General features: G+C 36.3%; 1 protein-coding gene across 6 annotated transcripts in view; it reads right to left on the reverse strand.

Annotated features, from left to right (window-relative positions):
• The window catches only part of SENP8 (SUMO peptidase family member, NEDD8 specific), a 54,324-nt gene that overhangs the window by 24,842 nt on the left and 4,132 nt on the right, over positions 1–25,350 (reverse strand). The window contains exon 2 of one of the 6 annotated variants that reach the window (XM_036843859.1): positions 11,537–12,696. The exons of the other annotated variants lie outside the window; for them this stretch is intronic. Within the exon in view, the coding sequence (XP_036699754.1) occupies positions 12,022–12,660 (639 nt within the window). The 5' untranslated portion in view covers positions 12,661–12,696 and the 3' untranslated portion in view covers positions 11,537–12,021. Of the gene's footprint in view, positions 1–11,536; positions 12,697–25,350 lie in introns of those variants that run through there. 6 annotated transcript variants of the gene reach the window in all.

Below are 25,350 nucleotides of genomic sequence, written 5' to 3' on the forward strand. Positions count from 1 at the left end.
GACAAGAATATCATTAAAAAAAAATTAAAAAAAATTGTGAATATATATATATATATATATATATATATATATATATATATACACACACACACACACACATACACCCAACACAGGAACACCTCAATATATAAGGCAAATATTAACAGAAATAAAAGGAGAAATCAACAGTAACAGAATAGTAGGGGGCTTTTTAACACCTCACTTATATCAGTGGACAGATCACCCAGACAGAAAATCAATAAAGAAACAGACCTTAAATAACACATTAGGCCAGATGATATTTATAGAGCATTCTATCCGAAAGCAGCAGAATACACATTCTTTTCAAGTACACGTGGAACATTCTCCAGGATAGATCACATGCTAGGCCACAAAACAAGCCTTGGTAAATTTAACAAAATCAAAATCATATCAAGCATCTTTTTTTTTTTCCCCCGACCACAACACTATGAGACGAGAAATCAGCTACAAGAAAAAAAAAACTGCAAGAGACACAAACATGTCGGAGGCTAAACAATATGCTACTAAACAATCAATGGATCACTGAAGAAATCAAAGAAGAAATCAAAAAATACCTAGAGATAAATGAAAACAAAAATACGATGATCCAAAACCTATGGGACTCAACAAAAGCAGTTCTAAGAGGGAAGTTTATAGCGATACAAGCTTACCTCAGGAAATGAGAAAAATCTCAAATAAACAACCTAATCTTACACCTAAAGCAACTAGAGGAAGAAGAACAAACAAAACCCAAAGTCAGTAGAAGGCAATAAATCACAAATATCAGAGCAGAAATAAATGAAATAGAGGCAAAGAAAAAGAAAATCAATGAGACGAAAAGCTGGTTCTTTGAAAAGATAAACAAAATTGATGAACATTTAGCCAGACTCATCAAGAAAAAAAGTGAGAGGGCTCAAATCAATAAAATCAGAAATGAAAAAGAAGTTACAACCAACATCACAGAAGCACAAAGGATCGTAAGAGACTACTATGAACAATTATATACCAATAAAATGTACAACCTAGAAGAAATAGCCAAATTCTTAGAAAGGTACAATCTCACAAGACCGAACTAGGAGGAAATAGAAAATATGAACAGACCAATTACCAGTACTGAAACTGAATCAGTAATTTAAAAATCCCAACAAACAAATGTCCAGGACCAGATGCCTTCACAGGTGAATTCTACTAAACATTTAGAGAAGAGTTAACACCTATCCTTCTGAAACTATTCCAAAAATTGCAGAGGAAGAAACACTTCCGAACTCATTCTATGAGGCCACCATCATCACCTTGAGACCAAAACCAGACAAAGATATCACACAATAAAGAAAATTACAGGCCAATATCACTGATGAACATAGATGCAAAAATTCTCAACAAAATACTAGCAAACCAACTCCAACAATACATTAAAAGGATCATACACCATGATCAAGTGGGATTTATCGCAGGGATGCAAGGATTTTTCAATATCTGCAATTCAATCAATGTGATACACCACATTAACAAACTGAAGAATAAAAACCATATGATCATCTCAACAGATGCAGAAAAAGCTTTTGATAAAATTCAACATTCAGTTATGAAAAAAACTCTCCAGAAAGTAGGCACAGAGGGAACCTACCTGAACATAATAAAGGCCACATATGACAAACCCACAGCTAACATCATGCTCAATGGTGAAAAGCTGAAAGCATTCCTGCTAAGATCAGGAATTAGACAAGGATGCTCGCTCTTGCCACTTTTATTCAACATGGTTTTGGAAGTCCTAGCCACAACAATCAGAGAAGAAAAAGAAATAAAAGGAATCCAAACTGGAAAAGAAGATGTAAAACTGTCACTGTTTGCAGATGACATGATACTATACATAGAAAATCCTAAAGGTGCCACCAGAAAACTATTAGAGTTCATCAATGAATTCAGTAAAGTTGCAGGATACAAAATTAATATACAGTTTCTATTCACTAACAATGAAATATCAGAAAGAGAAATTAAGGCAACAACCCCATTTACCATCGCATCAAAAAGAATAAAATACCTAGGAATAAACCTACCTAAGGAGGCAAAAAACCCCCTGTACTCTGAAAACTATAAGACCCTGATGAAACAACTGAAGATGACACAAACAGGTGGAAAAATATACCATGTTCTTGGATTGGAAGAATCAATATTAAAATGACCATACTATCTAAGGCAATCTACAGATTCAATGCAATCCCTACCAAATTACCAATGGCATTTTTCAAAGAACTAGAACAAAAAAATTTTAAACTTCTACAGAAACACAGAAGACCCTGAATAGCCAAAACAATCTTAAGAATGGAGCTGGAGGAATCAGGCTCCTTGACTTCAGACTATACAACAAAGCTACAGTAATCAAAACAGTATGGTACTGGCACAAAAACAAACACATAGATCAATGGAACAGGACAGAAAGCCCAGAAATAAACCTATGAACTTATGATCAGTTACTGTACAACAAAGGAGGCAAGAATATATAATGGAGAAAAGACAGTCTCTTCAATAAGCGGTGCTGGGAAAACTGGACAGCTACATATAAAAGAATTAAATTAGAACATTCTCTAACACCATAAAAAAAATAAACTCAAAATGGATTAAAGACCTAAACATAAGACTGGATACTATAAACCTCCTAAAGGGAAGCACAGGCCTAAATCACAACAGTATTTTTCTGGAACTGTCTCCTAGAGTAATGGAAACAAAAGCAAAAATAAACAAATGGGACCTAATTAAACTTACAAGCTTTTGCATAGCAAAGGAAACCATAAACAAAACAAAAAGACAACCTACAGAATGGGAGAAAATATTTGTAAATAATGCAACTGACAAGAGATTAATTTCTAAAATATACAAACAGCTCATACAGCCATACAGCTCAATATCAAAACAACAACAAAACAAACAATCCAATCAAAGAATGGGCAAAAGACCTAAAGAGACATTTCCCCAAAGAAGACATACAGATGGCTAACAGGCACATGAAAAGATGCTTATCATCGCTAATTATTAGAGAAATGCAAATCAAAACTACAATGAGGTTACACCTCACCGGTCACCGGTCAGAATGGCCATCATTAAAAAGTCAACAAATAATAAATGCTGGAGAGGGTGTGGACAAAAGGGAACCCTCCTACGTTGTTGGTGGGAATGTAAACTGGTGCAGCCACTACGGAGAACAGTGTGGAGTTCCTTAAAAAACTAAAAATAGAGTTACCATATGATACAGCAATCCCAATCCTGGGCATACATAGGGAGGAGACTCTAATTTGAAAAGATACATGCACCCCAATGTTCACAGCAGCATCATTTACAACAACATGGGAGCAACCTAAATGTCCATCGACAGATGAATGGATAAAGAAGACATGGTATATTCATATATATATATGGAAACAACATAGATGAGCCTAGAGATTATCATACTAAGTGAAGTCAAAGACAAATATCACATATCACTTATATGCAGAATTTAAAAACACGACACAATGAACTAATTTACAAAACAGAAAAAGACTCACAAGACATAGGAAACAAACTTATGGTTACCAAAGGGGAAAGTGGGGGTAAGGGATAAATTAGGAATCTGGGATTAACAGATACACACTACTATATATAAAATTGGTAAACAACAAGGACCTACTGTATAGCACAGGGAACTATATTTAATATCTTGTAATAACCTATAATAGAAAATGGAAAAAAATCTGAAAAAGAATATATACATGTATAAATGAATCACTTTGCTATACACCTGAAACACTATAAATCAACCATAATTCAATACAAAAATACCTGGAAAAAACTTGACAATTAAATGAGATTATAATTATATATAATAACGTATATAAAGTACTTTGCACGTTATAGAGTGATACAAAGATTAGTTGTCATTTACCACCCTTGAGTAAGTTTTCTCTTTTGACATAACAGTATTTATCAGGCCATTTTTCACACAGCTGAATGGGTGCACTATAAAACTAAGTTTTCAAACTTGCTGCTAGTCTTAAAATGGACTGGTAGTAGGACAGAGAAATAGGTTTATTTTTGTGTGTACTATATGCTTTACACACCATACTGAATCCTCATTGTACCTGCTTAAACAGACTACAACTTCGTTTTGCAGATGAGGCTACTGAATCTGAAACTTGCCCAAGGCTCTAAGTGTATAACTGATACTGCTTGGATTTGCAACATTCATGCTCTTTCCCACACCATAGCATGTAAATTTCTGTAACTATTCTCCCCTTTTCTAAGTGATGGAAGAAAAAAATTTCAGTATCAGTAAATAACCATATGAGTTTGCCATTTCAATGGAATACCTATTATTAAAACATATAGTCAATATGGATATAGTAAAAACTATAAAAATAATAAGACATATCAGAAATATAATCCACTTGTGGTTTTTAAATTATTCTGATCCAATTAGGACTAGTACTTAGGAACTTCAACAGCTACCTAGCCAAAGGGCAGAAATATTTTGATCTGGACAGTGTTAAATAGAAAAATCAATGATATTTTTGACCACCATGTGAAGCTGGGTTTATATATGGTGACCTTTCAATTCCATATGAGACACAGGTTGGACAAGTGTGAGTTACTTATGGATCAATACAACAGGATATTTGAAAGCAGGGTGGTTCAGTGTGATAACTGCTCAATCCACTTTTGAATAACCTGCTTACCCACTGAATATTTTTAAATTGAATTCTGCACACTAGATCCTTTTGACTCTAAAAGAAGGGAGCACAGTACCAGCAAAAGATCTTTGTCCTATTGTGTATCATGTAATATCAATGGTATATGGTCAAGCAGGTGTATAACTTACAGGCTGTTATAGTATCTAGTGAAGTATTACAAGTAGACTCAAGTTCTCCTGTCATTTACAATGTTAACACTTACAAATGGCATACTCAAAAGTTTTACAGAAGTAGACTAACCTGTGGTACAATCCAATCATGCTATGTATCTGGAAAAGGAGACCTTAGATTTAGTCTTCTTTTTTTTTTTTTTTTTTAAGACTTTACTAGTTTAGTTCAAAAAATAATTTATTTCTGGCACGAATCTTAGGGAGTCAGGAAAGATTGCTCCCATGTGTACTGTCTTAAGAGGGAGACAATCTGACATTTAAACAGACATACTTTGCACTATTCATTATCAGAAAGACAACAACTTTTCCCAGAGAAAATTTGACCCTCTCGCAGTCTAGACTAGATGCCTCAGTCAACAGTTATTTAAACAATATTGCTTTCTTATCATATCTACACTCCTGGCCTCGGCAACCCGTGTCCTTTTGCTGTCCCTCCCTCCCTATTTCACCTCTATGGCTGATTGCCAGTTCCTAATCTTTTTTTCCTGCTCCCAGCTTCCATTAGGTATCCTTTTTTATCCCAAATATACTGACTTGAAATGGAAACTTTTTTGGTAGCTTTCTCTTTGACTTTTAGTTTCAACTTGTGTTCACTGAGGCCTGCTATGTGACCTGTACTTATTTACACTTACTGGGTTTTCCCTTCCCGACTAAAAGGAACTGGGTTACTGCCTCTGTGGTCACTGAGTGGTGAGGTTATTTTGGGCCATGCGGGCTGGGGGCAGGGTTAGGCTGGGGAGGTAGCTGAAATAAGTTTCATGGCTGAAGTTAATCTTTGGCTTTCAAGTCCCATACACATTGCAATCTAATTCTCATTAGAAATAGAATATGTGCATCTAACATATCATTTAAATTATTCATTATCTGAAATAACTCTGAAAAAACATATCCATGATTTAGGAGGGATAGCTTTTCTTTTTTACTCTTAGTTCCACATTTTAAAAATTACATTGTCTGCATTTTGAATTAAGTGAAAGGGTTGAGAAAGGTCACTTTTTCTCCTTTATATCTCAGAAATAAACCAACTTTCAGTCTGTAAGTTTCAGATACAATAATAGTCCTCAAATCACCATGACTAACTGAAAACAATTCTGTCAGATTAAGGTAAAGAGGGGAGGAAAAATGACTATCAGAAAGCAGAAATATTTATCTGAAAAACCACGTAATCTTGGGAAGTTATCAGCTATAAGTTTTAAAACTATAGAGCTTTGGATATAAGGAAAGAGTGTGTGCATGGCTAATAGACAAGGTGAAGGAAAGCTTGTTATCAATCCAGAGTAGCAAGGCAGCCCACTCACTGAGCAAAGTAAGAGGTCCACCAAGACTTTTATTTTGATGAAGTTATTTAATATTCCCCCTTTCTTAAAGCACTCCGGGAATCAGATGGGGGAAGATGGGCTAACACCATCTTTATCAAGTATTGGCAAAAGTTACAGCTGGGAAAGCCTTTGCATGGTGAATGGAAGAGATCTCACAGAACTGAGTAACCGATTCTCTTAATATTTAGATGTTGAATTAGGTTAGGTCTTGACCTGCTTCTAGTCAGTTGATCTCTTCAAATATGTCGGCTGACATTCACAGAAAGAGAGACAAGATGAAAAGGCAGAGGGCTATGTACCAGATGAAGGAACAAGATAAAACCCCAGAAAAACAACTAAATGGAGATAGGCAACCTTCCAGAAAAAGAATTCAGAATAATGATAGAGAAGATGATCCAGGACCTCAGAAAAAGAATGGAGGCAAAGATTGAGAAGATGCAAGACATGTTTAACAAATACCTAGAAGAATTAAAGAACAAACAAACAGAGATGAACAACACAATAACTGAAATGAAAACTACACTAGAAGGAATCAATAGCAGAATAACTGAGGCAGAAGAACGGATAAGTGACTGGGAAGACAGAATGGTGGAATTCACTGCCGTGGAACAGAATAAAGAAAAAAGAATGAAAAGAAATGAAGACAGCCTAAGAGACCTCTGGGACAACATTAAACGCAACAACATTTGCATTATAGGGGTCCCAGAAGGAGAAGAGAGAGAGAAAGGACCCGAGAAAATATCTGAAGAGATTATAGTCGAAAACCTCCCTATCATGGGAAAGGAAATAGCCACCCAAGTCTAGGAAGCGCAGAGAGTCCCACACAGGATAAACCCAAGGAGAAACACACCGAGACACATAGTAATCAAACTGGCAAAAATTAAAGACAAAGAAAAATTATTGAAAGCAGCAAGGGAAAAATGACACATAACGTACAAGGGAACTCCCATAAGGTTAACAGCTGATTTCTCAGCAGAAACTCTACAAGCCAGAAGGGAGTGGCATGATATACTTAAAGTGATGAAAGGGAAGAACCTACAACCAAGATTACTCTAACCACCAAGGATCTCATTCAGATTCGATGGAGAAATCAAAAGGTTTACAGACAAGCAAAAGCTAAGAGAATTCAGCACCACCAAACCAGCTCTACAACAAATGCTAAACGGACTTCTCTAAGTGGGAAACACAAGAAAAGAAAAGGACCTACAAAAACAAACCCAAAACAATTAAGAAAATGGTCATAGGGACATACATATCGATAATTACCTTAAACGTGAATGGATTAAATGCTCCAACCAAAAGACATAGGCTTGCTGAATGCATACAAAAACGAGACCCATATATATGCTGTCTACAAGAGACCCACTTCAGACCTAGGGACACATACAGACTGAAAGTGAGGGGATGGAAAAAGATATTCCATGCAAATGGAAATCAAAAGAAAGCTGGAGTACCAATACTCATATCAAATAGACTTTAAAATAAAGAATGTTACAAGAGACAAGGAAGGACACTACATAATGATCAAGAGATCAATCCAAGAAGAAGAAATAACAATTATAAATATATATGCACCCAACATAGGAGCATCTCAACATAAGGCAACTGCTAACAGCTATAATAGAGGAAATCGACAGTAACACAATAATAGTGGGGGACTTTAACACCTCACTTACACCAATGGACAGATCATCCAAAGTGAAAATAAATAAGGAAACAGAAGCTTTAAATGACACAGTAAACCAGATAGATTTAATTGATATTTATAGGACATTCCATCCAAAAACAGCAGATTACACTTTCTTCTCAAGTGCGCATGGAACATTCTCCAGGATAGATCACATCTTGGGTCACAAATCAAGCCTCAGTAAATTTAAGAAAACTGAAATCATATCAAGCATCTTTTCTGACCACAATGCTATGAGATTAGAAATCAATTACAGGGAAAAAAACGTAAAAAACACAAACACATGGAGGCTGAACAATACATTACTAAATAACTGAGACATCACGGAAGAAATCAAGGAGGAAATCAGAAAATACCTAGAGACAAATGACAATGAAAACATGGCGATCCAAAACCTATGGGATGCAGCAAAAGCAGTTCTAAGAGGGAAGTTTATAGCTATACAAGCCTACCTCAAGAAACAAGAACAATCTCAAATAAAGAATCTAACCTTACACCCAAAGGAACTAGAGAAAGAAGAACAAACAAAACCCAAAGTTAGCAGAAGGAAAGAAATCATACAGATCAGAGCAGAAATAAATGAAATAGAAACAAAGAAAACAATGCAAACATCAATAAAACTAAAAGCTGGTTCTTTGAGAAGATAAACAAAATTGATAAACCATTAGCCAGACTCATCAAGAAAAAGAGGGAAAGGACTCAAATCAATAAAATTAGAAATGAAAAAGGAGAAGTTACAACAGACACCACAGAAATACAAAGCAGCCTAAGAGACAAGCCACTCTATGCCAATAAAATGGACAACCTGGAAGAAATGGACAAATTCTTAGAAAGGTATAACCTTCCAAGATTGAACCAGGAAGAAGTAGAAAATATGAACAGACCAATCACAATTAATGAAATTGAAACTGTGATTAAAAATCTTCCAACAAAGAAAAGTCCAGGACCAGATGGCTTCACAGGTGAATTCTATCAAACATTTAGAGAAGAGCTAACACCCATCCTTCTCAAACTCTTCCAAAAAATTGCGGAGGAAGGAACACTCCCCACACTCATTCTATGAGGCCACCATCACCCTGATACCAAAACCAGACAAAGATACTACAAAAAAAGAAAATTACAGACCAATATCACTGATGAATACAGATGCTAAAAGCCTCAACAAAATACTAGCAAACAGAATCCAACAACACATTAAAAGGATCATACACCATGATCAAGTGGGATTTATCCCAGGGATGCAAGGATTCTTCAATATATGCAAATCAAACAATGTGATACACCATATTAACAAATTGAAGAATAAAAACCATATGATCATCTCAATAGATATAGAAAAAGCTTTTGACAAAATTCAACACCCATTTATGATAAAAACTCTCCAGAAAGTGGGCATAGAGGGAACCTACCTCAACATAATAAAGGTCACATACGACAAACCCACAGCAAACATCATTCTCAATGGTGAAAAACTGAAAGCATTTCCTCTAAGATCAGGAACAAGACAAGGATGTCCACTCTCACCACTGTTATTCAACAGTTTGGGAAGTCCTAGCCACAGCAATCAGAGAAGAAAAAGAAATAAAAGGAATACAAATTGGAAAAGAAGTCAAACTGTCACTGTTTGCAGATGACATGATACTATACATAGAGAATCCTAAAGATGCCACCAGAAAACTACTAGAGCTAATCAATGAGTTTGGTAAAGTTGCAGGATACAGAATTAATGCATAGAAATCTCCTGCATTCCTATACACTAATGATGAAAGATCAGAAAGAGAAATTACGGAAACACTCCCATTTACCACTGCAACAAAAAAAATAAAATACCTAGGAATAAACCTACCTAGGGAGACAAAAGACCTATATGCAGAAAACTATAAGACACTGATGAAATAAATTAAAGATGATACCAACATATGGAGAGATATACCATATTCTTGGATTGGAAGAATCAACATTGTGAAAATGACTATACTACTCAAAGCAATCTACAGATTCAATGCAATCCCTATCAAATTACCAATAGCATTTTTTACAGAACTAGAACAAAAAGTGTTAAAATTTGTATGGAAACACAAAAGACCCCGAATAGCTAAAGCAGTCTTGAGGGAAAAAAGCGGAGCTGGAGGAATCAGACTCCCTGACTTCAGACTATACTACAAAGCTACAGTCATCAAGACAATATGGTACTGGCACAAAAACAGAAATATAGATCAATGGAACAAGATAGAAAGCCCAGAGATAAACCCACGCACTTATGGTCAACTAATCTATGACAAAGGAGGCAAGGATATATGATGGAGAAAAGATAGTCTCTTCAATCAGTGGTGCTGGGAAAACTGGACAGCTACATGTAAAAGAATGAAACTAGAGCACTCTCTAACACCATACACAAAAATAAACTCAAAATGGATTAGAGACCTAAATGTAAGACCGGACACTATAAAACTCTTATAGGAAAACATAGGAAGAACACTCTTTGACATAAATCACAGCAAGATCTTTTTTGATCCACCTCCTAGAGTAGTGGAAATAAAAGGAAAAATAAACAAATGGGACCTAATGAAACTTCAAAGCTTTTGCACAGCAAAGGAAACCATAAACAAGACGAAAAGACAACCCTCAGAATGGGAGAAAATATTTGCAAATGAATCAATGGACAAAGGATTAATCTCCAAACTATATAAACAGCTCATGCAGCTCAATATTAAAAAAACAAACAGCCCAATCCAAAAATGGGCAGAAGACCTAAATAGACATTTCTCCAAAGAAGACATACAGATGGCCAAGAAGCACATGTAAAGCTGCTCAACATCACTAATTATTAGAGAAATGCAAATCAAAACTACAATGAGGTATCACCTCACACCAGTTAGAATGGGCATCATCAGAAAATCTACAAACAGCAAATGCTGGAGAGGGTGTGGAGGAAAGGAAACCCTCTTGCACTGTTGGTGGGAATGTAAATTGATATAGCCACTATGGAGGACAGTATGGAGGTTCCTTAAAAAGCTAAAAATAGAATTACCATATGATCCAGCAATCCCACTACTGGGCATATACCCAGAGAAAACCATAATTCAAAAAGACACATGCACCCCAATGTTCACTGCAGCACTATTTACAATAGCCAGGTCATGGAAGCAACCTAAATGCCCATCGACAGACGAATGGATAAAGAAGGTGTGGTACATATATACAATGGAATATTACTCAGCCATAAAAAGGAATGAAATTGGGTTATTTGTTGAGATGTGGATGGATCTAGAGACTGTCATAGAGAATGAAGTAAGTCAGAAAGAGCAAAACAAATATCGTATATTAACGCATATATGTGGAACCTAGAAAAATGGTACAGATGAACTGGTTTGCAGGTCAGAAACTGAGACACAGATGTAGAGAACAAACGTATGGATACCAAGGGGGGAAAGTGGCGGGGGGGTGGGGGGGGGCTGGCGTGATGAATTGGGCGATTGGGATTGAAATGTATACACTGATGTGTATAAAATTGATGACTAATAAGAACCTGCTGTATAAAAAAATAAAATTCAAAAAAAATACAACAATCCTTTTACATGTCACTAGGCACTAACTAAAAATCAACAGAATAGCACAGTGAGTTGGCATACGGCTTTTAAATTGTTTATTTAGTTATAGGTCATGTTATGTCAAATCACTTCTGACAAAAAAAATAGTATGTGGGCTGTGCAATAAGTTTTTGGTTCTTCTATAATTTTCTTCTTGCATTCTAGACTTCACATAGTCTTAATTTGGTTTACCGATCACTGCTTTTCCTTTGGAATAAGCCAATGTGGATAAGGGAGACCAAAAGGGAATTAGTAAGTGTTAAGATAGCTTGGTTTTAAGGTTTTGGTGCATATTTTCAAGACATTTTCACAGAACATATTGCTCTCAAGTTAGGGTTAAAGTGAAACTTTCCATTAGGATAATACAGAGGATAACATTCTCTCAGGAAAAAGTAAGAATTCTAACCTTTCCTCTACCAGGCATCTTCCCTCTACCAGGCATCTTCCCTCAGGCACTGAGGTTGCAGCCATCCAATACATGGGGAGAGGCAGAAAGAGGAGACTTCAAGAGTCACAAATATATTTCAACAGCTAATTTTTAGCAAGTGTGGCAATGAGATCTTTCCATTCTCCTCTCTTCTTTGTGATGTACGTAGGAGTGAGTAGCTGCAATAGCGATTCTGGCTGTTGCCTGAAGTAGTTCTGACACAAGGCCTCAGTGTTACATATCACGTACATCCCACAGTCATAGCTGTTTTGTTGAGCAGGGGCTTTCTCTTCCACAAAGGCCAATTTGTCTCCTTTTCTGCCTAAGAAAGCCTCTAGTTTCTCCGCTACCTGCTTTGCATGGACTGAGTTGCTCCTACTATGAGAATCATAATGAAAAAAGCTATTTTTATCTTGGAGATAAACCAACAAACTCCAATGGGTTCCCCCAGCTGCCTGGTTGGAATTATCATTGATGGCTAAAAATACAGCTCTCTTGTGAGGGAGGTCCAAGGGTTCAAGGAACATGGCGATCTCTGCTGGGTTGCCAGTGCACTTGATGAACTGGGTGACTTCAGGGCTGATGAAGCAGACATGGTCAGAGCAGTCATGAAACTGACTGTTGGCAAAGTACTCAAAGGCAAACCCAATAATATGGTCATTGAGCCAGCTTGGAGGATCCAATAGTGAGACATCTGATTGCCGCAGTAGACTGTCCATGTAACTCAAGACTACTGGGTCCATCTTGTACTGACCAGGGCTGCTCAGAAATTCCAGAAGCTGAAGGAGAGGCAGAAGACAATATTTACTGTTGAATATGATACTTGGCTGTAAAATGGGGATCATAAATAGCTACTCTTACAAGGTTTTGGGTAAGGATTAAATATAATTGTAAAGTGTTTAGCAACAATGTCTGGCTAAGAGTAAACACTCAAAAAAACTCTAGCTTATGTGCTTTATGTTAACAATTAGTTAGAATGAAAACTTTGGAAATTCTGCATCTGAAATAGTAAGCATGGATTTAAAATCTCCTCTTTAAATGCAGAGATTGGTTAAAATTATAACTAATGTTTTACCAAACTCTATAGCATGAACCATATATTTGGCCCTTTAATGAATATGCATGATAAGAATGGCAAATTGTTTTTATATTAAAGATGAATTTTCAGGGCTTCCCTGGTGGCGCAGTGGTTGAGAGTCTGCCTGCCAATGCAGGGGACACGGGTTCGAGCCCTGGTCTGGGAAGATCCCACATGCCGCGGAGCAACTAGGCCTGTGAGCCACAGCTGCTGAGCCTGCGCGTTTGGAGCCCGTGCTCCGCAACAAGAGAGGCCGCGGCAGTGAAAGGCCCACGCACCGCAATGAAGAGTGGCCCCCACTTGCTGCAACTGGAGAGAGCCCTCGCACAGAAATGAAGACCCAACACAGCTAAAAATAAATAAATAAATTTAAAAAACCTTGTGATACAGAATAACCTGTTTAAAAAAAAAAAAAAAAAGATGAATTTTCAGAGTCCAATTTAAATGTTACTAATTACTAAGGGAAATAGCTTCCATTTCAAAATTAATTTTCAAGAGATAAGATAAAATATTGCTTCCTCATTCCATAATGGAAAGTGACAGTGATTAGAGTAGTTAAAAGGAACTGTAATTTCAAGAACAGAAAATCATGAGGGTAATACAAATGAAATTCATTCCTGATTCTGCCCAGTTATGAACATGAGTGACAGTCTTTCCCATCTTTAACCTCAAGGGGTATGACAGAGACTACAGAAATTCTTCTGGCACTGAAAGGTAGTGTGGCACAGGAATCATGAGACCTGGGTCTAGCCCTAGTTCTACCACTGATTTGCTAGTATCATCCTAATTAAGTCATTTAATTGATTTTGATTTTGTCCTTGTTTTTGGTCATCTGTAAAATGGCCCCAGAGAGTTGTAGAAAAGGCCAAATCATTTTACTCGAAGGTATTAAAAGAGTATAAAATGTTGTACAAATAGTACTTATGTTATTAATTGGATGATATTAGTAAGATGATTGGACAATCTGGATAGAACTCCAAACTAATCAAAGGAAATGAGGTTTGGAAACAAATATCCATTCATATTACCTTGTTCAAACAAAGGCATGACTAACTTAGAGTGGGAGCAAGACAAGTCATATAGTAAGATTAATATGCTCATGATCACCTGAGGTAAGGTGCTAACAGAGACAAGAAATGTGATAAGTGTGGTAATATAATATTTGAACCTAACAGAGGTCACTGCTATGCACTCACTTGGCAGCATAACAATACTTCTAAATATCATAAAGCAATAAACTGTCACATGCAGATTGAGAGTACAAAGCAAAGCATACTGTAAGAAAATAACACTGCTATGAAAGACTGGGCTAGAATAGTGACATTAATTTAATAAATTCTGGCCATTAGACTAGTTATTTTACCACTTGGTTACACTATTAAAACAATAAAATTTTGTGACACAACCATTTTCATGTAATCAAAACCCTACAAAAACCCATACAGAAAAATAAATATACCCCTGAAGAAAAAAAACCTCAAGTAATGAGGTAGCTAGGAAGCACCAAAGACGGTTTTTTTGTGCATACAGTACATCATAATATGAACTATCAGAAGTAATACAAGGCTGTTGATGAGTGTGTATATCTATCTGTATAAAATAAGATGGCATGAATTAAGATTTTCTTAAGAGGAAAGAATAACTTGAGCACAGATATAAACTGGAGCCAGGAACGAAGTTAACGAGGCATAGAGTACATTTGTTATGGGTGCGCCACAAATTTGGCTCTTGCTTTTTGGCAGCTAACCAGAGAGTGTTAAGTTAAACATTCACAATGTCCATAGGGTAAAAACAAAGCAATTGCTCTGGAGAGGTAAAAGCATTCTTTGTATTAAGGTCAGACAGATTTCTCTCAAGAAATTTTCATAAAAGACATGGTGTATTATAATGAATGTCCCATAATATCCTTATAAAAGATGAAACAATTTCAGAGGACTGTTTCTTACAACGATCCTTAATATCCAGCCTGATGGCAAATGAGCAAACAGCAATCTAGGAAAAGCAGCTGTGGGAGGCTAGGTGCTCAGCTGGCTGCTGATGTGACTGGATTTAAGAATATATGAGCATGAAAAGGGAATGACTGCATGTGCATCGAGCAAGGCTCCCTGACTCTCCCCCTCATGCCTTCAATGACTATGAGGAGTGGTAAGGGCCAGACTGTACTGCCTGGCAAATACCTGGAGACCTGCTCTCTATGCTGCCAGCTGAAATCAGATCTACACCTTAACAGCAAACCCAACTAGGGGTAGAAGCCCACAAGAAGAAGAGTGCCTGAACAGACAGGCATCTCACCTTGGAGGGAGTGTCCACAGGCAGGGCCAAGATTTTCTTCAGAAAACAGTTTTTGTGTTTTGTTTGTTTGATTTTGAAAACATCCAACGTACAGACATTGGGTCAATCAGGACTTAATTCTATTCCATACAGCATGATTGCAATAGTTTAACCTCAACAATTCTAAAGCAGATGGAACCAGACAGGCCTTTGGGCAAACCACCTTGGCCAAGAAAATGGATGCTAAACTTCATATCAGAAGACTTGAATTTTAGACTCCATTCTGTTAACTCATTGGCTATATGATCATAAACAAACTACTTGATTTCTTTAAGACACAGTTTCCTTTTCTGTAAAGTGAGAATATTAATACATGACCTTTACCAACGGGTATTTGTCAATATTAAATGAAGAAACGTAAGTAACTAATACTTTAAAAAAATATAACAAAGTAGTATTTCCAGATATCTACTGGGTCATCAGGAAATTTATATCCTGACAACTGGTAACTGTAATGTATCACACTGAACAAATGTTTATTGAGTGTTTCCTATGTGCTAGGGGCTAGAAAATCAGAATGGGGATAAGATACTCATAGTTCCTACCCTCACTGAGCTTAAGCCTATTATGTTATAATGAATACATAATGAATATATACATGTCTTTTAGTCAATGAACACCTATTGAGTACCTAATATTAGGTGTCATGGGAGATACAAAGATGTGTAAGGTAGCTTACACTCAAAGAAGAAACCCATAAGCCACAAATAATATGAATGGGAATTCAAAAGAGGGAAATGGATGGAGAGCTCAGATCAGGAAAGACTTCAAGGAGAAAGTGGCATGAAAGTGGGCTCTTGAAAGGCAGGTAGAGTTGCATGCATGTTGAAGGGCATTAAGAAGGCAGAGAGGCAAGGAAAGTGCCTTTAAGTGTGTAGTCCAGTTTGTCTGGAATGAAGTGGGAGTAGGGATGTAGGTGAAGGTTGGAAGATTATCAGAAGCTAAGTGTTGATAGACTGATTTCTAGGTGTAAAGTGTAGAACTTATACTGGAGAAAATGTGGAGCCATTAATGGCTTTGTCAGTGCTTTAGGAAGATTAATGATTCAGGCATAGTATACAGGATTAATTGGTAGGGAGAGAAATTGGAGGTAGAGATCAACTAGATTTTCATTGAAAGTAAAGGTAGGAGGACATGACCTAAACCAGGCAAAATGGTAGTAGGAGAGAGGCAAGGAGGAAAAGATATTATAGACAGAGTATCAATAAGGGATCAGAGGAGGGCAAATAAGAGATAAGAATTAAGAAACGGTCTGGAAGTTTTCGTTGGAGTGACTGTAAGAACAATGATCCCATCATTAATGGAGTAAGGGAAAAGGAGATGGAAGGGGACCTAGCACAAGAACCAGGAGCCATTTGGAACCATCCTAGGGTTATATCCTTTCTATATAGTGAGCACTGTGCTTAGCATATCTGAGGTACAATAAATGTTTGTCAGATGAATGAACCTTTTTAAAAAGGGAGTCAGAAAATACAGATTAGGAAAAAAAAGGGAAATAAGGCATTTTAAGATTTTTGTATTGTCTGTAACATCCCCATTTTTGCTTTGGTTTTGTGTTTTGTCTGTTTTCCTCTGTTGATTAGTAGTAAATCCCTTCAGAATTAAGAGACCTATGTATCTGGTCTTGGTGGATGGTAAGGAATATTGGGGAGACAATGACCTCCTCATAGTTCTATTTGTAAAATCCGACAAAATATAGTATAGTCATTTTCACAATGTTGATTCTTCCAATCCAAGAACATAGTACATCTCCCCAACTGTTTGAATGAAATTAGAACACTCCCTAACACCATACACAAAAATAAACTCAAAATGGATTGATTAAAGACCTAAATGTAAGGCCAGACACTATAAAACTCTCAGAGGAAAACACAGGCAGAACACTCTATGACATAAATCACAGCAAGATCCTTTTTGACCCACCTCCTAGAGAAATGGAAATAAAAACAAAAATAAACAAATGGGGCCTAATGAAACTTAAAAGCTTTTGCACAGCAAAGGAAACCATAAACAAAACAAAAAGACAACCCTCAGAATGGGAGAAAATATTTGCAAATGAAGCAACTGACAAAGGATTAATCTCCAAAATATACAAGCAGCCCATGCAACTCAATATCAAAAAACAAACAACCCAATCCAAAAAGAGACAGAAGACCTAAATAGACATTTCTCCAAAGAAGATATACAGATTGCCAACAAACAAATGAAAAGATGCTCAACATCACTAATCATTAGAGAAATGCAAATCAAAACTACAATGAGGTATCACCTCACACCAGTCAGAATGGCCATCATCAAAATATCTACAAACAATAAATGCTGGAGAGGGTGTGGAGAAAAGGGAACCCTCTTGCACTGTTGGTGGGAATGTAAATTGATACAGCCACTATGGAGAACAGTATGGAGGTTCCTTAAAAAACTAAAAATAGAACTACCATTCGACCCAGCAATCCCACTACTGGGCATATACCCTAAGAAAACCATAATTCAAAAAGAGTCATGTACCACAGTGTTCATTGCAGCCCTATTTACAATAGCCAGGACATGGAAGCAACCTAAGTGTCCATCAACAGATGAATGGATAAAGATGTGGCACATATATACAATGGAATATTAGCCATAAAAAGAAACGAAATTGAGTTATTTGCAATGAGGTGGATGGACCTAGAGTCTGTCATACAGAGTGAAGTAAGTCAGAAAGAGAAAAACAATTACCGTATGCTAACACATATATATGGAATCTAAAAAAAAAAAAAATGGTTCTGATGAACCTAGGGGTAGGACAGGAATAAAGACACAGACGTAGATTATGGACTTGAGGACACGGGGAGGGGGAAGGGTAAGCTGGGACGAAGTGAGAGAGTAGCACTGACATATATACACTACCAAATATAAAACCAACAGCTAGTGGGAAGCAGCTGCATGGCACAGGGAGATCAGCTCGGTGCTCTGCAACCACCTAGAGGGGTGGGATAAGGAGGGTGTGAGGGAGACACAAGAGGGAGGGGATATGGGGATATACGTATGCATATAGCTGATGCACTTTGTTATACAGCAGAAACTAACACAACACTGTAAAGCAATTATACTCCAATAAAGATGTTAAAAAAATATATAGTATAGTTCTATATTTTGCAGCCAGGAGGCTTTGAGTTCAGGATCTGACTTTGCCACTTGCTATCTGTGTGACTCTGGACAAGTTATTCATCCTCTTTCCTGGCCTCATTTTCTTCATCTGTAAAAGGAGGTAATAATAAAACCTGTCTCTCAAGAGTTGCTTTGTGAATTCAAAACACAAGTGAAAAGACTCAGCACATTGTCTGGTATCTAGCAAGCTCTCAAAAAAAAAATTATTTCCTTCCCTGTTCTCTATATATTTGGGGTGGTAATAATGGATCTTAAAGATTTCTTGAAAATAAAGCATCTGTTTGTCTCTTTATATAAAGCCACAAAGTCACCAAGGATAGATCTAGCCAGGGCATGACTCTGCACTCTTGTACTTCACCTTTGGCATAAGCACAGTGAATGCTAACTCCAGAGAAAAGCAGTCTCTCAACCTGAGTGAAGCATGCTGTTAATGTGTTGTCAGCATACACAAACCTTGTGGTTACAGGGTTTAGTTTATTATATCTTCCAACTTCTGTAGCTAAATGAAGTGAATACTGAATTCATAGTATAGAACACTTCCCAAATATTTAATTTTAACAAAAGGAAGAGACTATTTTTCATATTAATCTTAAAATCCTTAAAATGCATACTACTTGAATATTTCTGTTTGTTATAAAAACAGGGCAATTAAATAAAAATAAAAATTAATTTAAAGGGAAAATTTATAATTCAATAGGAACCATTCTGATTTCCTGCTGATATAAGTAAGGCAAGAAGCTGCAGGTTCAGTAGAAAAAACACTAGGCTGGGAGTCAGTAGACTTGGGATTCAGTTCAGATCTGCAATCAACCAGTTGTTTGACTCTGGAGAAGACATTTTAAACTTCTGGGTCTCAGCTTCATCATCTGCAAAGTGAGGTTTGGACTAGATAAATAGCGATTCTAGCCAGGGATGCATGTTTGAATCATCTATGGAGATTTTAAAGAACACACATGATCTATCTCTGGGGGGAGGGCCTGGGCACCTGTATTTTTAAGATGTTTCCAAGTGATTCTATGATTTCTAAAAGACTCCTCTAGCTCTAGCGTTGTACAATTCTAAGCTCTCATCTTTGCAAATTTAAAAATCTTCCCTTGTGGGAAGAAGCCGCATAGCACAGGGAGATCAGCTCAGTGCTTTGTGTCCACCTAGAGGGGTGGGATAGGGAGGGTGGGAGGGAGACGCAAGAGGGAGGAGATATGGGGATATATGTATATGTATAGCTGATTCACTTTGTTATACAGCAGAAACTAACACACCATTGTAAAGCAATTATACTCCAATAAAGATGTTAAATAAAATAAAATAAAATAAAATAAAAATCTTCCCTTCCTCTTTAAAGTCTTACTGCAACAAAATCATGCTCATTTGTTTACATATTCTTTATGGCTGCTTTTGAGCTATAAGAGCTGAATAGCCTGCAAAGTCTAATATATTTACTGTTTGCCCTCTTAGAGAAAAACTTTGCCAATCCCTGTTTTAGACCACTATAATGTAACCTATTGTAAATGTCTAGGCTGAATTAATTTTAAGAGCTTTTAGAGATCTAATAAAGCATTGGAGCTATTTGTTAAAATATCTTAAAGGCAGTTTCCAAGTAGATTAACCTTTAACTAGAGGTGTTACTGCTGATTCAGTTGGAATTTTTGATGAGCAAATACTTAAAAATACTAATTACAGTGGATATAAGAATTGCCTACATTAGAGATGCATAAATATTCATAAGATCAAAAATATACATGAAAATTTTAATTAACAAGCATTTCATAAGGTATGCATCAATTCTCATAACTTCTGGGAAAATATGCCTGTTGTGGTTAAAACCACAGTAGTGAGCCAGATAAATTTTACTGTAAAGCCCTAAGAAAACACTATCCCAGAACTGTGACTTTTATTCATTTTTTCCCCCTAATTATTCAGAAAGGGTTCCTTAAAAAAAAAAAAAAAAAAGGAATAGCCTCATTCAGTTATGTTTTCAAACACTACAAAGCGCAAAGCCCAGCTATTTACTCATTTTAAGTGAAGATTATAACAGTTAGTAGTTTTGAAATGCAGTTCCCCTTTCCCCTCCTCACTCCCTTCAGTTTTTGTTTTAAATTGTATCAAACTGCAAAAGCTCACAGATGTGGTCTGTGCTCCTCTAACTAGATACATGGCTATGTGCCAGCAGGTACTGACAGACAAAAGCAAACAAACACACCCATACACGAAAATCAAACATAGGCTAATAATCCCAGTGCATCTTCCTAGAGCTTCAATTTCACTAATTTTGGGGGAAAAGAGCTAAGTAATTTAATCTTAAATATTGATATTTTTAACATCTTAAATACTTAAAACATTTAAATCAGTAACTTACAACATCTTAATTAACATAAACATTGACATAATGTAGCATAAAATGCAAAATCAGCATAGATTTTTAAAATAAGAAATTTCCAGAGAACTTTTGCACCTGAGAAAGGCAATTTTCTCTGCTTCATTCACCCTACTCTGCTGGCTTAGATACTTCAGTGGAACAGTTTAGTTACTCTCCATACGTGATAGGCCTGTAACATAAACCCCTAATTCTTAGGAACCAGATTCCCTAAAAATTAATAAAGACATGAGCAAAACCTTATGCTTTAGCAGCTTAAATGTGTATAGGAGCAAGACAATTATTGAAGCAAATTTATTCATTTGGTCAAAATACATTTATTGGTGTTTTCTGTGTGCCAATTTTGCCTATAATTAGACTAGAAATTGAACCTAATATTACATAATGAAATAGACATCATCCCTGAACTTTCTATTTTCTTCATACCTCCTCTCCAATTGATAAGTCCTATTGATTCTACAGCCAAAATGTTCTGAACCTGTCCAATGGTTTTCATCTTTACTTCCATCACAGTCAAGTCCATCAACATTTCTTATCTTGATATAGCCTAACAGGTCTCCTTACTTCTACTATTGACCCCTCCAGTAAATTCTCCATACAGCTGTCAGAGTAATTGTTTAAAATTTTGTCAGGTCACACCTGTCCTGTTTAAAACCCTCTGGTAGCACACTATTACACTCAGAAAAAAAAGTGAATGCCCTGCCCTAGCTGCTTACCAACACCCTGCATGATCACATGGCCCCAGCCACCGCTCCAATCTCATTTCCATCACTCTTCCCCTTGCCCACTAAGCTCCAGCCACACCAACTTTCTTTTTATTCTTCAAACACACCATGCTTTTTTTCTCCTGAGGGCTGGGGTACTAGCTGTGCCTGAACCTTCTAGTGGCTGGCTCCATGTGTTGGGTAGATTTCAGTTTAAATGTCACTTATTCACAGAGATCTCCCATGATCAGTCAAAATAAGAGGCCACCGGTCACTCTCTTGTCCTCTAATTTCAATTCCTTGCATAGCACTTGTGGCTGTCTGACAGTTTTCTTTTTCATTTATTTGTTTCTTGATTAACACTCCCCCTCCCCAGGCCAAAAATGTAAGCTCCATGAGCATAGAGAATAAAGGACCTTGTCTGCCTAAACTTGTTTATCATCTTGGCCCCCTGGGCCTAAAACAAAACTTGTCGGGCAGACAATAAATAATAATTGTAGAATAAATAAATGAATAATGGAGTATGGATCTTTACATGATATATATCATGTTCTGCAGAGAAACTTTTACCTTTATAGAGTCTTAGAAGTATAAAGGCCTTTACGATCCCTTCTAGTCTTAACTTCCTACTCCATGCAGGAATTTTTCATTTCTGCTCTCAGGGAAAAATGTGCAGGAGCCTGACTTACAACTAGCTGTGTAATACTGGAGCAGAAACAGATAAATCAGTGTAACAGTACAAAAACAAATCCATGCATTTTAGAAATTTTAAATATGATGATGAAGACATTATAAATCAATGGGAGAAATTTATGGATTATTCCATTTTCAATGAACACTATGTTCTATAGCAGTGCTGTCCAGTAGGACTTTCCATGATGATGGAAATAAATGTTCTTTATCTGCAGTGTCCAATATAGTAGCCACTAGCCATATGTGGCTATTGAGCACTTGAAAATGGCTAGTGAGACTGAGGGACTGATTTTATTTGTTTTAATTAATTTAAACTTAAATTGAAATAGCTACATGTGGGTAGTGGCTACTATTTTGGACAGCATAGTTCCATAGGATTTCACAGGTATTTCTGGAAAGAAAAAAGATTATATGGTTAAGTAAGTTAGGGAAATGCTGCATCCTAAAACTCTGTATTGTTGATTCATAATGCACACAAGCATATTAGAGGCTACGAGAGGTTCTGTAATAAAGAAACTTAACTTTTCTTGGTCTGATTTTTTTCCCAACTCATTTGACCAATGAAATCCTTTTTGTGTTTGTTTTGGTACATTATCTATTAACACCTTATTGTCTGTGCAGTGAAGTTTGAGATATGCTAACTGGGTAATGTAATAAATGGTACTGGAACAAGTTGTTAATCATTCGATTAAAAAATGAAGTTAGGTCCCTACTTCAGACCTCATATCGAATTATTTTTCAGATGGAGTGAAATTTAAATGTTAAAAAGTGAAACAAAAGTATTAAAAGAAAATAGAGCTGGGGCTTCCCTGGTGGCGCAGTGGTTGAGAGTCTGCCTGCCAATGCAGGGGACACGGGTTCGAGCCCTGGTCTGGGAAGATCCCACATGCCGCGGAGCAACTGGGCCCCTGAGCCACAATTACTGAGCCTGCGCGTCTGGAGCCTGTGCTCCGCAACAAGAGAGACCAAGGCAGTGAGAGGCCCGCGCACCGCGATGAAGAGTGGCCCCCACTCGCCGCAACTAGAGAAAGCCCTCGCACAGAAACAAAGACCCAACACAGCCAAAAATAAATAAATAAATAAATTAAAAAAAAAAAAAAAGAAAATAGAGCTTAAAAACACTTATACAACTGGTCAATAAACACATGAAAAGATACTCAACACCTTACTAGTAATCAAAGAAATGTAAGTTGAAGTAAGATTTCATTTTTTACCTGTCAAATTAGCAAAGATGTGGAAAACTGATAATAACCAGCATTGCTGAGTAACTATGGGAAAATGGGCATTCTTATTGTTAACAGAAATGTAAACAAATGCAAGCTTTTTGAAGGATAATTTGCCATTATATTTTAATATTTAAGAAATGTCTATAGGTAGGTATTACACTTTCAGAAATATATCTGAAGGGAAACATTAGGATATGTGCAAAAATTTAACAGGGATGTTTACCACAGCAATATTTATAACAGAAAAATTGGAAACAATGTCAAAGTTTAAAAGAGGACTGGTAAATTTAAATAATAGGATTTCCATTCAATGGAATACTTTGCAGCCATTAGAAAATGAAGTTGTAGAAATAAATTTATTGACACAGGAAGTTGTTCATAATATGTTATGGAAAGAAAGGTTATATAAAAATCTGTACACAAATATACACAAAAATAGGCAAGAATGATAGCCATCTAAAGTTATATACAGTTTTCTTTAAGAACGGAATTTTAATACTTTTAAACTTTCTTCTTTTGATATTGACTGCTTAATTTTTTCCCCTTTCTTTTTATAATGAGCACATACCAGTAAATACAGCTATTTTCATTCAAGAAAAAAAAAATGTACCACCTCCCACTCTTACACTGACCTAAAAATGTCTGTTTCTTCAACTCACTGGTCTCACTTTTGTCCCCTGGAAAAAAACAGTAAGTCTAATCTCTCTTCTACAAAACTTCGAACACAAAGATTTAAATATAATCTGATGTTCATTAAAATTAGATTACGTCCAACTTCTAATAAATGATTCCCTTTGCAATTTCACAAAAAGAATCACATCCAAGACCAAATGTGCTTTTCATGGCAGCACAAGCAGAAAAATTTTCAGGAAGGAAGTTGAAGCCTTATTTTTTGGTTTCAATTTCCCCTAATTAAACGTTTCCTTTTAATGCTAGCCTAAACCATCCAGAGATTTGTATAAAGTGGCATGTTAAAAATTACCATCAAGATTTTACATCCCTATTGAAGACAGAGATTAGATTCTACTCAACCCTGCTATCTTCAGTGCTTGAAAACACAAAATTGTTATAAACATAGGAAGATTTCTCAATTTTATAAATTATTTATAAATTTGAACAATATTCCTCTAACATGAATATTTTACAAATAGAGGAATTCAGCTCTCAAAGCAGAAAAACCATTTGGTATGATGATGATGCCTGGTAACTCTACAGCCATAAATTCCATTTGGCCCTACCTTGGGCCAGGGAGATAGACTAAGTAAACTTTTAGAATTTCTTCTAGCACTGAGGCTCTCCATTTATTGTTCTGTTACTTATTAGGCATGGCTATCAATGGCTAAGGGGTCATTGACCAGAAAAAGAACTTTATTCTTAGTCTACCATTTCTACTTCAAAGGTTCCATCTATAACTGTGTCACTATTTTTTTTACTTGGTGTAAACACCAGCCTTTTCTTAAAATGATTTTGTTTTGCTTAAATTTTCTGAGAAATGACTTAACACAACTGCAAAATTTGAAATGACTAGGACTGTAAATAGTGTTTGGGGAGGACACTAGATTTAATGAGAGGTCTAAGATATTTTACAAAAGAGTAGACAGAATTTTATTTAGTATATAGCTAATATATCCTAGCTGATAAGATGTGGTCAAGCTAAAGTTATAATCTGCCTGGTTTCATAAATAACCACTGTGTTTAGCCCACAGTAGCTATACGCAAGCATTTTGTTTGAAAGAGTATAAAAAAAAGCCATCATCTTTTATTCTTATTTGTCTTCTAGATTTCAAAGCCTGGTAAGTTATTTTTTTCATAGATAGTTAAGAGGTAAATTGCTATTACAAACTCCTATTTAATGGGTTTCAAAAATGTGCTTGGTGTAT

Source organism: Balaenoptera musculus, chromosome 2 (assembly GCF_009873245.2).
Source record: "Balaenoptera musculus isolate JJ_BM4_2016_0621 chromosome 2, mBalMus1.pri.v3, whole genome shotgun sequence".
Lineage (NCBI taxonomy): Eukaryota > Metazoa > Chordata > Mammalia > Artiodactyla > Balaenopteridae > Balaenoptera > Balaenoptera musculus.